This window comes from Hyperolius riggenbachi, chromosome 3 (genome assembly GCF_040937935.1).
Source record: "Hyperolius riggenbachi isolate aHypRig1 chromosome 3, aHypRig1.pri, whole genome shotgun sequence".
Classification (NCBI taxonomy): Eukaryota; Metazoa; Chordata; class Amphibia; order Anura; family Hyperoliidae; genus Hyperolius; species Hyperolius riggenbachi.
Genome location: NC_090648.1, coordinates 241,341,660 through 241,357,548, shown reverse-complemented (window position 1 = coordinate 241,357,548; position 15,889 = coordinate 241,341,660). Strand labels below are relative to the sequence as shown.

The 15,889-nt window shown below is 40.5% G+C and overlaps 1 protein-coding gene across 7 annotated transcripts in view; it reads left to right on the top strand.

The window, feature by feature from the left end:
* The window catches only part of SFMBT2 (Scm like with four mbt domains 2), a 279,053-nt gene that overhangs the window by 208,924 nt on the left and 54,240 nt on the right, over positions 1-15,889 (top strand). For all 7 annotated transcript variants that reach the window (XM_068276048.1, XM_068276051.1, XM_068276049.1 and 4 more), the window contains 2 exons: positions 3,298-3,380; positions 13,481-13,607. In XM_068276048.1, coding sequence (XP_068132149.1) covers positions 3,298-3,380; positions 13,481-13,607 — 210 coding nt within the window. The remainder of the gene's footprint in view (positions 1-3,297; positions 3,381-13,480; positions 13,608-15,889) is intronic.

The window sequence follows — 15,889 nt, the reverse complement described above, 5'->3', positions numbered from 1 at the left end:
TTTTCCTGCTACCCCGTTATGCCACTATGCCATCCATATTGAATATCTGCAAGGAAAAAGAACCGCACATCTTTGTCCAGTGGATGCTGGTGCAAGATCCAAGGCAATCGTAATCCACAAAGGCAAAGTATAGATCCGCACACAGACTTACTCAGGAAAAGTATCAACTTCTATTGGCCGATCAAACACGTACAACCATCTGACTGCACGCCAGGTTGTACGTGTGTGATGGGACAATAAGAGTTGATGCTGTTCCTGAATGAGCCTGTGTGCGGATCTATACTTTGCTTTCCACGATATTGAATATCTGGATGCATAATGATCTCTCACCAATTTAATGCACATCTCCTTTAGTAAATTATCCTCAATGGGGTTGCCTGTGCATGGCAATTTCACCTGTATTTATGCAAACAATGTACATCTTGATGTGCACATAGCTCAACTCATGTTATGTACACAACACAGGAGTTGCTAGTGTAACACCCATTATTCCATTTCCATTGTGTTCATTATAGTATGAACGCGTGCACATAACTTCAGTAGAGCTATGTGAGCAACCCACACTATGTTGCCTGTCTGTTACCCTACCAGTGCTTTGAACTGGCTAAATAATGTACTGGTTAAGGGCTCTGCCTCTGACAAAGGAGACTAAGGTTCGGCAATTTCGGCTCTTGTTGTTCTGCAAACCAGCACCTATTCAGTAAGAAAACCTTGGGCAAGATTCCCTAACACTGACTGATACTGCCTACTGAGCGTACCCTACTGGCGCTGATGCTTTGAGTCCGCCAGGAGAAAGGTGCGATATGAATGTTCTGTGTCTTGTCCATGTCTTTGCATCCAGCAGAAAAATGGAGCACCCAAATGAAATCCACACAAACGTGGGGAGAATGTGCTAACTCCATGCCTATAGAATGATGATACTGCATGGAAAATCAGTTACAGTACTGCCTATAAGTATTCATGCTCCTGGCAAATTTTGACTGAGTTACTTTTATTCAACCGGCAAGTAATTTTTTGATGGGAAATGACATATGTGTCTCCCAAAAAATAATAAGACGATGTACAAGAGGCATTATTGTGGGGAAAAAAAAAACATTTATCAGCTTTTATTTACATTTGAGCAAAAAGTGTCCAGTCCACAATTATTCATACCCTTCACAAACTGCCACAGTCTGTGGGAAAATCCAAAGCTCTATACCATTCCAAATAGTCCAAGCTGTTCTAAAGCATCCTAATGACCCTGATTAATTGGGAACAGCTGTTTTAATCAACTCAACAGGTGAAAAACAGCAGCTCTCTGCAGTTGGTTTGTGGACAGTCATGGCTAAGACAAAGGAGCTCAGTGGGGACCTGCGACTGTGCATTGTGGCTGCTCACAAGTCAGGGAAGGGCTACAAGACCATTTCTAAATGTTTTCAAGTTCCAGTGGTTACAGTGCAAAGTATTATTAAAAAATACAAGGTGTACTGCACTGTGGAAAGTCTCAGAGGATGTGGTTGGAAGCTAAAAGTGACACATGTGCTGGCCAGGAGGATAGTGAAAGAGGTGAAAAAGAATCCAAGGATCACCACCAAGGCCATCCTGGTGAATCTGGGCTGGGCTGGTGGCAATGTCTAAAGGCAGAAAATCCAACGGACACTGCACAATGCTGGGTTCCACAGATGCAGACCAAGGAGGATACCACTTCTCTAGATAAGGCACACAAAAGCACGTGTGGCCTTTCCAAATGCTCATCTGAACAAAGAAGAAGACTTCTGGTCTTATGTGAAACAAAAATTTAATTGTTTGGTCACAATGATGTTTCCTTCATTTGGTGTAAAAAAAGGAGAAGCTTTCAACCCAAAGAACACTATCAAACCTAATGCTTTGGGATTGTTTTTTCAGCCAATGGACCAAGGAACCTAATCACAGTAAACAGAACCATGAAAAAAGAGTAATACATGAGGATTCTCAATGACAACATCAGGTAGTATGCAGAGAAACTTGGCCTTGGCCACCAGTGGACATTTCAGCATGACTATGACCCAAAACACACAGCAAAAGTGGTGAAGAAATCATTAGCAGACAACAACATTAATGTTTTGGAGTGGCCCAGCCAGAGTTATGACTTGAATCCAATTGAGAATCTGTGGAGGGAGCTAAAGATCAGAGTGATGGTAAGAAGACCTTCTAACCTGAAAGATGTGGAGCTCATTGCTAAAGATGAATGGGAAAAAATACCCGTGAAGATATGCAAAAAGCTAGTCTGCAATTATAGGAAGCGTTTGATTGCTGTAATAGCTAATAAGGGCTTTTCTATTGATTATTGAGAAGAGTATGAATAATTTTGGACTGGACACTTTTTTTACTAAAATGTAAATAAAAGCTGAGAAATGTTTTTTTTCCCCACAATAATTCCTCTTGTGCATCGTCTTATTATCTTTTGGTCATTTCCCGCCAAAAAATTACTTGCTGATTGAATAAAAGTAACTTTAATTTGCCAGGGGTATGAATAATTATGGGCAGCACTCTACCTATCATGCTGCATTATGTATGGTGCAAACTGTTTAACATGGAAGTAACACAAGAACATGTAAATTTTGTGATCTGTGACTGTCGGGAGAAAATGTGGTGTTTTCTGATTCACCTAATTGCTGTAATTAACAAATCACATGAGCAGGGAGTGAACTGACACTTGTGCAAGTTCTGTTTTGTACTGGGTGAGTAGAGAACAGACTACTGGCAGCAACTGTTGTTTAGCGCAAAAAAAGAAATACTCACTTAAAAAATAAATAAAAGAAGTAAAATAATAATAGTCATAGTCAGGCACGAATAGCATTTAATAGCATACCAATAATAATCATACATGTACATTTTCCTTCTGAAAAAGCTTTATCCATAAGTGAAAACAAAAGGCATTTATTTTAAAATGCTGGATTTTTTGTGTTTATTGTAATTGACTTAATACTAAAGGAAAGTCCTGTCTATCCTTAAAAAATCATACCAAGATGAGAGCTATGATTAGAAAAGCTGTCACACAACTAAAAGCAAAAATAAAAAAAACTTGGTCAGGGTGTATAGTGGTGGTAACGTGTTGAATGCACATGATGAAAAGAGGTGACAACGTTTCTGAACATTCCAAGCATGTGTGCTTGTGTATACTGCCAGCAGAAAACCCTGAGAGTGGCTAGATGGTGCCTGCATGCCTGACCACATTCTAATTTGGCATATGTCTTTAGGGTGTATAGGTCACAAAGCTGCACCAATTCGGAGTGCTCAGGACAGCTAATTACAAAGCATTTTTTTGTGTGTGTGCAGGTTATCCGGAGCACGACTTTGACTGGGCAGACTATCAAAAGCAATGCGGAGCAGAGGCAGCGCCCCACACATCCTTCAGAAATGTATGTTCACAGCAGTTTATTGCTAAGCTCGTTACCACCTTTGTGATTTGTTTACAATTTCTGTGTTCAGCTGACTATGGTAAATAAAATAGGAACCACAGCAGGTCTGATGAGGATAGGTACTATTAGTCAGATCAGTTAATGTAGATACCATTGATTCAATCACCTGCTGCGAACTGCTCGCTACATCTCTAATCACCATCTGTATTATGGGTCAGGGATACGTTTTCAGTCATCCAGAGCTTTATTGGAATAAATATGGAAACAATGCTTTTTTATATCCATTGCAATAAAAGCAAAAGTTTTACTCTAATAATGTTCTTTGCTAATACAAATGTGCCCCAGTGGTTTATGTAACTGTCCTGGACCCTGTTGAGGAGGTGTAGTCTTGACAAACTGCCATTAGTACTGCCATTATGTGCTGTCAGTCAGTTGTGGTATTTAGATTGATATGAATGATCCAGATGACAACAAAGCACAGCTGACAGCCAGCATAAGTATAAATAAATAGCTGATGAAGTCACGTCACAGATATGAATACTATACGGGGTCTTTCATAATGCATTGTATACAGGAATGATGGCAGGCATAGTTAAACTGAACCCACATCTTTTTATTTTTTTTAATTAAAAAAGAAAAGCAAAGAAAATTATAAAAGATTTGTACCTGACAAAAGCAGGAGAGATTTCTAAAACACATTGGAGTCAATTCACAAAACTTCTCATAAATCACTTATTTTTCACCTAAGTAATAAAAATAGCCTTTCAGCACATTTACAGGCAAAATAATCACTCGAAGTACGGTATTACCCAAATCAACGTTTGTTAGTTTCATGTCTGCATTTCTGTTCCACGACTTCACTTGCTTTAAAAGCCACATGTTTCTTTACCATTGCATACTCTCTATTTCAGGGCTCCTATTACTTTTCCACTCCATGGGCTTGATTCACAAAAGCGTGCTAAGTGTTAGCACGCCAGTGAAAAGGCACTTAGCACGTGAAAACTGGCTTAGCACATGCTAATATGCGCGCAAAAGTTTACGCTTCGCGTGGAAAATCAGCAGCTTCGCATGCTAAGTAGCGTGATAAGCATACTTTGCACGTGAAGCTGCTGATTTTGCATGCAAAGTGATGCACGCAAAACTTTACGCTCGCTAAAATAGCACGCGAACAATAAAAGCTTTGCCGTGCAAACTACTTAGCACCCTAGTTTGCACGTGCAAAGCTTTTAGGCGTGCTAACTGTGTTAGCACCCTTTAGTGAATCAAGCCCCATGTGTCTCTTATTAATGGCTACATTGAAGTGTACCCCCATCATAGTGCCTTCATATGTAGTGAATGCCCTATATAGCTCCTCATACATTTTTCTGGAGATCTAATTGTTCCACTAATAATGTAAAGTTTCCCTATAGTCAAGTGCAGTGCTGTGACCGCGTGCAGATTCCACTCTTCCCCACCCCCTTCCTCCATCCAGAGCCGCAAGCTGGAGATAAGAGTGGGTTAAAACTTACCTGATTCCAGCGTTGCATCTCCATGGCAACAGAGCATCACGTGACACACCGTCAGAATGTGCCAGATTATTACACGCTGTATAAAGTCCACAAGGACCAGCACACTCAGGGATTTCTTCCAAAAGTCATAGAAATCTTTATTACAAAATCTTCAACATCGACCGACACGGGCCAAGAGCTGTTTCGGGCGTACAGCCCGTCTTCAAGCCAAGTAAGACGGGCTGTACGCCCGAAACAGCTCTTGGATGGTGTCTGTCACCGTGATGTTTGGACTTTCTATATGATGGTGACCTTTGTCTACCCGACTGCTAGGCTTTTGACGGACATTGGTCTCTGTGAAGGCTCACATATTTTAATGTTTATGATGTTGAAGATTTTGTAGTAAAGATTTCTATGAGTTTTGGAAGAAATCCCTGAGTGTGCTGGTCCTTGTGGACTTTATACTGGGCGTCTGACCTGGTGCTCTTGCGGACTGACCTCGCACCTCAGTTTATGCTGTGAGCGAGTGCGGCCTGGAGACCACACTTGGACATTTAGATTATTACACGCTGGCACCTAGTGCTTCTAGGAATGCGGACCGTAGTATGCAGCATGTGGTCTGGGCTGCGAGAGTTTGCCCAAGCTTGGTTTATTGCTTGTCTCTCATTCTTAAATGTATTTCCCTGATGATCTAGCACAGTGTTTCTCAACAATTCATTGGTCTGTACCACTTTTAAAAGCTAGGGCTTGCAAAGTTCCCTCTGGTTTAAAGCCCCATCTACAATACGATACGATTCTTTGTGCAATTCGATCACGATTCTATTTACGATCCGATTAAATCTGACATGTCCGATCGGGATTCGATTTTCCAGTGCAAAACAATGGCAAATCGAATTGAATCAAATCGAATCCCGATCGGACATGTCGGATGTAATCAGATCATAAATCGAATCGTAATCGAATCGCACAAAGAATTGTATCGTGTAGATGGGGCTTAATAAAGAATACCTTAAGTGCCTCTTGACACAGATATATTCAATAACTAGTAGATGGTCAATGTTTCTACATAGTCTCTAAGTATTTACCATTGCTTTTAATTAGCAAAAATACTAATTTGGTATTGTTTACATAAAATTTATTATTTCCTAAAAATATAAATTTGTTATACTTGTCTATATCAAGCCTGTGTACTCCTTGGACCCATCAGAAGTACCCCGGGGTACGTGTACCACAAGTTGCGATCCTAGGATCTAGTGGTCCCCTTCCTACCATTCCATGCCTGTACACCAGTCATCCCACCCTCCTGCATATAATAGGTCCCAGTTTGATGATGTCATCAGACCGGGGCAAAGTACCTGCAGCTGAAGGAGATCAAATGCATACGTATATGTATGCCGCCAGTGAGTTGAGCGCATGATGGCTAACCCTGTTGCCACTGAAATTCCTGATTCACAAGAACTCGGAGAAGTAATTCCAGGTCCGGCTCAAATTACCAATGCATGGGGCATGCACTATAGCACTAATGCTATAGCGGTGCCCGAGTCAGGCGATACGAAGCTGGCGCCGGGTGCCAAAAGGACCAAATGGGAGACAGAAGAGCTGCAATCATCACTGGAGTGGTAGAGAGGTGAGATGATACTGTATTTCAGCATTGATTCCATCTGCCAATCTCTGGTGCCTCCTGTGCATATTGCAGCTACATTTATATTTACATCCTACTGCAAAAACCGGCGGCCAGGTGGAGGTACATATGCTGAAGTGCTGACAGTAAGTGTTTAAGAATATCAATAAGACTTCGCCTTTATTTAGTTACAGTGATCGGCATGATGTAAAGTTAAGAGGTGTATCGTAGTTTCACATTGTTCTTAGGGCAGAAATGGGCTTGCTCTTGTAGCAGCATTTTATTATGGTTTAGGTTGCAGAATGTCACGTCTGATTTTAATTATGAGTAGTATTATTTGGTTTATGCAGAACACTGCTGAATAGCTTCTTGATAAGCTTGTTTCTGCATGTATCTTTAATTAATTCACATTTCTTTATTAATGCAGACAAATGAATTATCTTTCGGCTGTCTGTAATAATGAATCATTTACATTTTGAAGCATATTCTGTTTGATAGACTTGAAAAAGCAAGATTTTGATATCCACCCTTTCATATACGATTGTTTTACAGCCATTTTCTCAGTGTAATTACCTGGGTGTTGCTTTGGATTATGAGTGAATTGCTTCCTGAAAAATCGTGCATTGCTAAAACACAAAAAGAAAGCTCTTTCTCAAAGGATTAGTGTTCTTTTATGCTCACTTCCATATCCCCAATGTCTGTGCAGTATCTAGCCCAAGTTAAAGGGGATTCCCACCTTCAGCTTAATTTTTTTTTAATCTCTAAAGAGTCTTGATCAATTTAACCACTTCACCTCCAAGGGTTTTTCCTCTTTTCCTCTTTCCTCTTTTTCCTCTTTAAAACCAGAGCTGTTTTCGCCTTTCAGGGCTCATTCCAGTCATTCGCTTATAACTTTATTACTACTAATCATAATGAAACAATCTTATTTTTTTCACCACCAATTAGGCTTTCTTTGGGTGGTATATTTTGTCAAAAATTATTTTATTCTAACTGCATTTTAATGGGAATAATAAGAAAAAAATGGAAAAAATCATTATTTCTCAGTTTTCGAGCATTATAGTTTTAAAATAAAACGTTCTACTGTGTATAAGACACACACGTTTTATTTGCCCATTTGTCCTGGTTATTGCGACATTTAAAAACATTTCCCTAGTACAACGTATAGTGCCATATAATTTATTTGTAAATAAAGGTGTATTTTTTCAGTTTTGCATCCATCACTAATTGCAAACCCATAATATAAAAAATAACAGTAATATACCTTCTTGACATACATATTAAAAAAAATTCCAGTACCTAAGGTTTAGGTTTTTTTTTTAATTGTCATTTTTTTTTTATGCAAAAAAATTATTTGGGTGCTATGGGAGAGTGTGGGAGGGAAGGAGTTAATTTTAAATGTAAGTGTGGGTCTTTTTATTACAATAAATGAATGTAGGTGTAAATTTACTATTTGGCCACAAGATTTCCTCTTGCATTATTTCCTATTAGGATATACTATATGTACGCAAACAGTAAGTAATGTGTGTCTGTGTTACTTCGGCAGTTACAATGACTGCAGACATATCATTGATCCCTGCGATCATTAACAAGGGAACTTTTTGTGTTCCCATTCAATTATCTCCCCTATAACGATCGGCCTTGGGAGCGCACTCTGGAGCGAGCGGGAGTGCATGACGGCAAGGGACGAATATCTACGTCCCTTAGAGGTGTCGTGGTGTTTTGCAGGGACATAGATACTCAACTGGGTAAAGTGGTAAAGTGGTTAATTGTAATGTGAGAAGTTAGTACTAGCTATTTTGCAAAAAAATAAACATTTTCATGACAACTAAGTTGTTTCAAGGGCTATTCAGCCAAACGGGCCCCAAAATGTTGGATTTAAAATGTCCCAAATGCAAACAAATGAAATTCTTGACGAAAACATTTTGGTAGTTTGTTTTCCTTTCTGGTGAGCAATTGCAGCATCCAATCCATGAAAAAAAAAAAAAACTAATGAACTCTGATGTCTGTTTATATTCCTTTTATTACAATTTAAAAAAGAAAATGTGTAGAGTGGTAGAGAGGGACCACTTTATGTGGCTTTAAAGTGAACCAAAGACGAAGCACCCTCATGTATTTTACAATATATATCAGTGGGAACATTAGAGAAAACACCTACCCTGCTCTCTGTTTTATTTTTCCTTGCTCAGCTACCTTGTTAGCAGTCCTGATAAAATCCCCAACTGAGCATTCAGTCTGGCTTTGCTCAGGAATCATTATAGCTGAGTCATTACAGCAGAGCCAGAAGGGGACAGGCTTGGGCTTGAAAAGACATCAGAGAAGACAGACTCAGCTATAATGATTCCTGAGCAAAGCCAGACTGAATGCTAAGTCGGGGATTTTATCAGGACTGATAACAATAAAGTTGAGCAAGGAAATATGAATCCGAGAGCAGGGTAGTTGTTTTCTCTAATGTTTCCACTGATCTATATGGTGAAATACATGAGGGTGTTTCATCTCTGGTTCACTTTAAGGCAAACGGCTTGTATACACACTGGCTTAAACTTGGATGAGGCAGCCAATAATGACCACCTCAGCTAATAATCCAACCAGTGTATGATGCCCCTGACACCCGATGACTGCCTGGCCAGCAACCCGCCTTGCACATCAATTAGGCTGAGCGACAGCCGATAGCTTTGTTTTTCTCACCTACCCCACTCGCCTTGTGAGGTCAAACCTTCAGCACTCTGTCTGCCCTCCGCCCATTGCAACAGAACTGCAGCCTGCAAGCTAACTACGCATCTGTACAGTCTCAGCCCAGCAATGTTGCCCAAGGGATCAGGTCCCAGTCAGACAACATTCATCTAGTGTGTGTACAGATCTTAACATGCATGGTTGGTGGGTCTGGTTAACCCTGAAAAAAAGCAGATAGTGGTTAACAGTTGCAAAAATAGCATGGCCATCAAGAGTTGTGAAATCTGTTTATTAATTTACTTTCCCATTAATTCACAGCTTTCCAAAGTCTAGTCCACCATCTTTATTATAGTAAAAGTGGTGAAAATAGTATGCTCACGTGTGTCCTGTCTTACTTTGCCTTTTATAAATACAGCAATATATTAAACAAAAATGTTTTAAATTATTAAAATATTACTTACCGTATATTTGACATTTATTTTTCACATTTCAAAATTTACAGTTTTGCTGCCTCCAGCATGTTTTAGCTCTATCCTTTTTTTAGTCACTTGTCTATATTTTAACCTCAGTGCATATACCGTATAGGCTTTGAGTTAATGTTAGGCAAACAAAACAATTCAGCGCTAGAAATTCAGATTATATTCATGTTGTAGTAAAAAAAAATGTTTGTATGATCTCCAATGGTACATTCTCTCAACTTAGTCTATGTATGATTAGATCAGATAACAGCAGTGTGGTCAGAGGAAAATGAGCTCAAGAAAAACATCTTGATTTACTCAACTTCAGTTCATAAAGGAATCCTAATTGTATGTTTATTTTTGTTTAATCTTTTGTGCTTTGCATAACACCCACAGCATTTTCATGCAGGAATTTTTACTTGCTTAGCTTCCTCATGCCTATGTGAGGAGGACTCTGCATTAAACCATACTGCAAATTCTATAAACTTGTTTGCTGGTAGAAGTTATTGACGAAACAAATCTATCAGCTATTTAATAACGGCCATTTCAAATATTTATGAGAGGTACAAACCTGGTTTATCTCCACTGTTATGTTTTAGTGTAGTGTTTTATTTGTGGCCGTAATAAAATGAATTTGCAATTTTCACTTGTGATTTTAATTGTTATCCTTAAAGTGTACCTGAGAAGCGTTTCAGGTTCCATATTTACCTGGGACTTCCTTAAGCCTCTTGAGGCTGCTCGTCCCTTACCATCTCCCCGGGGGTTCTCCAGTCCCTTGCAATTCAGCCCGAAAGCCTGGCCAAGTAGCGCTTCATGGTGCATGCGCAGCCCAGCCACGCGTGCTCTCCCGTCGCTGGGAGCATTCTGCGCTTGCGGAGTACTACTGTGCAGGCGCAGAACTCTCCCAGGGATGAGAGTTTGGCGGGGAACACGCCTGGCTGGGCCGGACATGCAACTTGGCCAGGCTTTCAGGCTGAATACGCTTCTGTGCACTTCCGTATACCCCGAAACAGGAAGTGACCGAAAGCGCGCGTCACTTCCTGCTTGGCTGGTGGCAAGACAGGGAACACCACATACTAGTGCAGTGTTTCTTAAAGGCCTGTTTCTGGCAGAGTGATTTGGTGTGGCGGAAGCGACGCACCGCATCGCTGGTTTAAAGTGTGAAACCAGCCTAAGGCTTGGTTTACAGAAAACTGTCCTAAAAAAACATTGCATTCAGCATATTGAAACAGAATAGATGCAAATGGATCCTATGTTAATCAATAGGATCTGTTCCCATCAGTCTATTTGAAACAGATCTGTTCGGTAATTTTGCATCTACAGATCTGCTGCATTAACCAAGCAGTAATGGAAATCACAGATGAAAAACTGATGCCCATTGTAAAAACTGATCCATTTCAACGAGCCTAAAATTTCCTTGGTATTCCGATTTCTGCATTAAACTTTTGCATTTTCTGATTGGTCCAATACTACTGTATTTTCAAATTCTATTCTTGTGATTGGCCTAAAATTTCCAGGGTATTCCAATTTCCATGGTAAACTTTTGCATTCTCTGATTGGTCCAATACCTCTGACTTAAAAGTATTTGGCTAATCAGAGAATTCCGATGTGAATGTGGATGTCCGCAAAATAGCGGACATCCACCAAATATAGTGGATTCCGCAAAAAAAAAGTATATATTTTTTTAATTACAGAACTTTATGAACCACTTGTGGTTCCTAGACGTAGAGGCTCATACACATACTCAACAAAAGTCTTTTAAATGCACGATTATCAAACTTGAAGAAGTTGGACAACTTTTTTCAAGTAAAAGATGTGCAAACGACAAGACATTATCACTGATCAGAGGTGACCAACGACTGATAAGACTCAGCTCAAGTCAATCCAACAGTTGGATTGACTTTAGCTGCGATTTATCAGTCGTTGGTCGCCTCTGATCAGTGATAATGCCTTGTTGTTTGCACATCTTTTACTTGACAAAAGTTGTCCAACTTCTTCAAGTTGTTTGATAATCGTGCATTTAAAAGACTTTTGTTGAGCGTGTGTATGAGCCTTAAGTCTCACGTCTCACATTCCACTTCAGGTTCCTGGACACTTACGTCCAGCACTAAAATCAGCCAACGCCCTGTCGCGTGTGCTCGTGCACTAATACAATCGTAAATGACTGCTGCTAGCAGCAGTCATTCACATAAAGCTACATGAAAAATAGTGTGTGTGTGTGTGTGTGTGTGTGTGTGTGTGTGTGTGTGTGTGTGTGTGTGTGTGTGTGTGTGTACAATTATATCACCTTCCAAACTAATTAACCCATTGTGTCACCTATATTTGGTCTTAAAGGGAACCTAAAGTAGGAGGCTGACATATTTATTTCCTTTTAAACAATGTACATTGCCTGGCTGTCCTGCTGATCCTCTGCCTCTAATACTTTTAGCCATAGACCCTGATCAGTGTGCTCTGACTGGATTAGGTGCATGCTTTTTTCAGGTGTGTGATTCAGATACTATTGCAGCCAAGAGATCATCAGGATAGCCAGGAAACTGGTATTGCTTAAACGGAAATAAATATGGCAGCCTCACTTTAGGTTCCCTTTAATATTCATCTGATGCAATCACTATGGCGACAGCTTGGGGACCCAACACTGTATAGATGCATCAAAATGTTGTTGCCTAGTGATGCATTTATACAGCATTGGGGTCAAACTGTGAACCCTATCGATCGCAAGCAATCACTGCAGATGCACAGGCTTGCGTTAATGGTACGCTACATGCCCGACTAGTGGTGAAATATGGCATGTATGGTATTGTTTTAACCGGGACGAGCCAGATAATGTGTTTTTAGGTGTTCTAAAACTGTGGCACTTGTCATGTAAAAGTTAGGAAGGGGAAACCTAAAAAAAATTGGAATTGTTGCCTAATTTTTCTTGATAAATTGATCCTGAAATTAAATAATACTTGAAAAAAAATTACACCAAGAAAGCCCAGATTTTCCCGAAGAAATAATAAATATATCACTTTGATGGCACAGGTAATAAAAAGTTATGGCTGTATCAAAAGCGACACAACTAATATGCCAAAATTGTCAGGAACCTTAAGGAGTAAAAACCCCGGAACCTGAAGTGGATAATAAAAATTGCAAAAAAAAACAACTTTCCATGAAAATCAGAAATTGGAATAGAAAATGCTAATTTCTGCAGAATCTGTAATCTGCATTTGCAGAAATCGAATTTCCATGTAATCGGAAATCGGCATATCTGACCAACCGTACTGAGTAGCATGTCTTTATAATACTTGTGCTCCAACTGCCACCCAAGCAGTACATGATCGTTAAGGGCGACAGTTACTATGCATGTGTACGCAGCTTTACTCATTTCTTCCTATAGACTGGGCCTTTTTTTCTGCCCATGGTCGTGTCGATATGAGAGCAAGTATCATTAGGTAGATTGAACAACCATAATAGAGACAGGTATGAATCACAGATTTATTATATTATTAATTTACATCGATGTCCTGGAGTTGTTTTAGTATTTCATTTATGAAATTTCTTTAACGCAAATCTTTTTTTTTTTTAAAGTGTTTCCTAAACTGCAATAATGTACATACATGATGGGTGAAAATAAGGTCTGCTATCTATTTCCTTATTTGTGCTTTGTAGGTTTTCTAATTCATGTTTTAAATTTCTCTCCGGAAATATAAATGTAGGAAGTCTGTGTCCTGCATTTGCCTGCCTCAGTGTAGGGGAAAATAATTCCTGCTTTCCCTGAAGTGTTTGTCCTGCTTCCAATTGTCATTTTACAGAAGAAATAAAACTGTTTACTAGATGGAGTTTTGTTTGTGTTCACTAGTTGCGTGTCTTCGTTTTTTGTTTCAGATGACTAATTCTCGGGGCTTCACAAAAAACATGAAGCTGGAGGCTGTTAACCCGAATGATCCATCAGAAATTTGTGTTGCCTCTGTGACCAAAGTAAAAGGGAGATTACTATGGCTCCATCTTGAAGGTAGGTGTTGGCTTTATTAAACTTGTATAGGCTTATTACAAAAAAAGCCCCTTTTTTAAACAGTGATCATATATCCAAAACATTTCATACAGGAAGGAAACTGTGGTTACAGCAAATTGCAGATTAGTGAGCTGCACCGAAGATAAATACTGTCTGTGGGCTCTTAATATTCTCAAACGAAGATAAAAGAAAACTGTAGAAATGTGAATTTCTGAGCAAATATTCAGAAAAGGCATGGCCTGTTAAGGGTATAGAAAGCTGGCATTCCTATTTTGCTTTGTTTAAAGTTAAAAAGTACAGAATTGACAATTTGCCATGTGAAATGCAGTCTGCTAATTACATTTATTAAGAGTTTTATGTCAGTTAAAGTGAACCTCCGGACTAATAATCTACTCAGCAGAACTCAAAAGGCTTGGTGTTTCTTTAACAGCTTCACAGCATCAGAACTTTGTTTTTCTTACCAAAGCATCATTTTAGCTGCATTTTTAGCTAAGCTCCACCTATCAAAGAAAACTGCCCATGCTTTTATTCCCTGATGCTGTGCAAAGCATGATGGGATTTCCTATGTTGTTGTTCACGTTGCCTAGCAACTGGGAGGGGTGATCAGCACACAGGACAGTTGAGACTGTGTCTCATGCTCCCTGTCATCTCCTTTCAACCAAAAAGATGGCTGCCCTCATAAAATCAAACATTTTCCTGTTCCTTTAAAATGGGATGGGTAAGAGATTATATTACCTATCTATTTTAATAAACATAACTAATGTAACTTAACCACCTTAGCGGTATGGACGAGCTCAGCTCGTCCATTACCGCCAGAGGGTGCCGCTCAGGCCCTGCTGGGCCGATTTGGATAAAAAAAAAGCAGCACACGCAGCCGGCACTTTGCCAGCCGTGTGTGCTGCCCGATCACCGCCGCTCTGCGGCGATCCGCCGCGAGCAGCGGCGAAAGAGGGTCCCCCCAGCCTCCCGAGCCCTGCGCAGCCGGAACAAATAGTTCCGGCCAGCGCTAAGGGCTGGATCGGAGGCGGCTGACGTCAGGACGTCGGCTGACGTCCATGACGTCACGCTGCTCGTCGCCATGGCGACGAGGAAAGCCAAACAAGGAAGGCTGCTCATTGCAGCCTTCCTTGTTAATTCTGATCGCTGGAGGCGATCGGAATTATGCTCCAGGAGCGCCCTCTAGTGGGCTTTCATGCAGCCAACTTTCAGTTGGCTGCATGAAATAGTTTTTTTTTAATTTAAAACAAAACCCTCCCGCAGCCGCCCTGGCGATCTCAATAGAACGCCAGGGTGGGTAATGACAGTATGTTTGTTTAGGCTGAAGTTCCTCTTTAAGGATGACTTTGTACTTTTGCTATAAATGACTCAGAAGGAGGTGCTCAGTGCTCACTGACAAAGGGGAAATCAACAAGTTCTCTGACTTTATAGACATGTTACACTGATGAAACATAACATCAAAAATGATAGTTGTCTAATAACAAATTAGCTATAAATAGACAGGTAAAAACAAATTCTGCAGAAGTAATAAATAAGATTTTTTTTTTTAGCCCAGAGGTAAGAGAAATATTAATTGCACACTACTTTACTGAATAACTGTGGAGAATTATTGGACCATGACTTTGGAACAGACACAGTGGCCCCTATGCAATTCACTTTTTATCCAGAGTTTTCTCCTAGGTGATATTTTCACAATTTATCACAAAACACCACTAGCAGACCGCTCCACGCCAACTGGCGTGAACACGGTGGCAGCCCCAGGACCGCTCCACACCGATTGGCGTGAACGGCTTCCTATGGGGCTAGAAGGAGATTGCACGCACCGATGTGCGCGCATCTCTGCTTGGAAGGCGGAGCTCTGCCTTCAGTCTCCCAGCGGCGTTGGAGACTGTTTCCCCATCTATAAACATTGTACAGCGCTGCGATCTACAGCAGCACTGTACTGGGGACAGCCGTGTGACACGGCTGTCCCCCTGGGACACAGGAGAGCGACAGCTCTCTTAGGCTGAAGCCTATGACAGCCGATCGTGGTGAATGGCTGACTGGGGGGAGGGAGTTAAAAAAAATAATTACATGGGCAAATGTATAAAAAAATAAATACAATAAATATTTATAAAAAAAATTAACACTGGGGGAGCAAACAGACCCCACCAACAGAGAGCTCTGTTGGTGGGGAGAAAAGGGGGGAGGGAATCACTTGTGTGCTGAGTTGTGCGGCCCTGCAGTGAGGCCCTAAAGCTGCAGTGGCCGATTTGCAGAAAAATGGCCTGGTCTTTAGGGGGGTT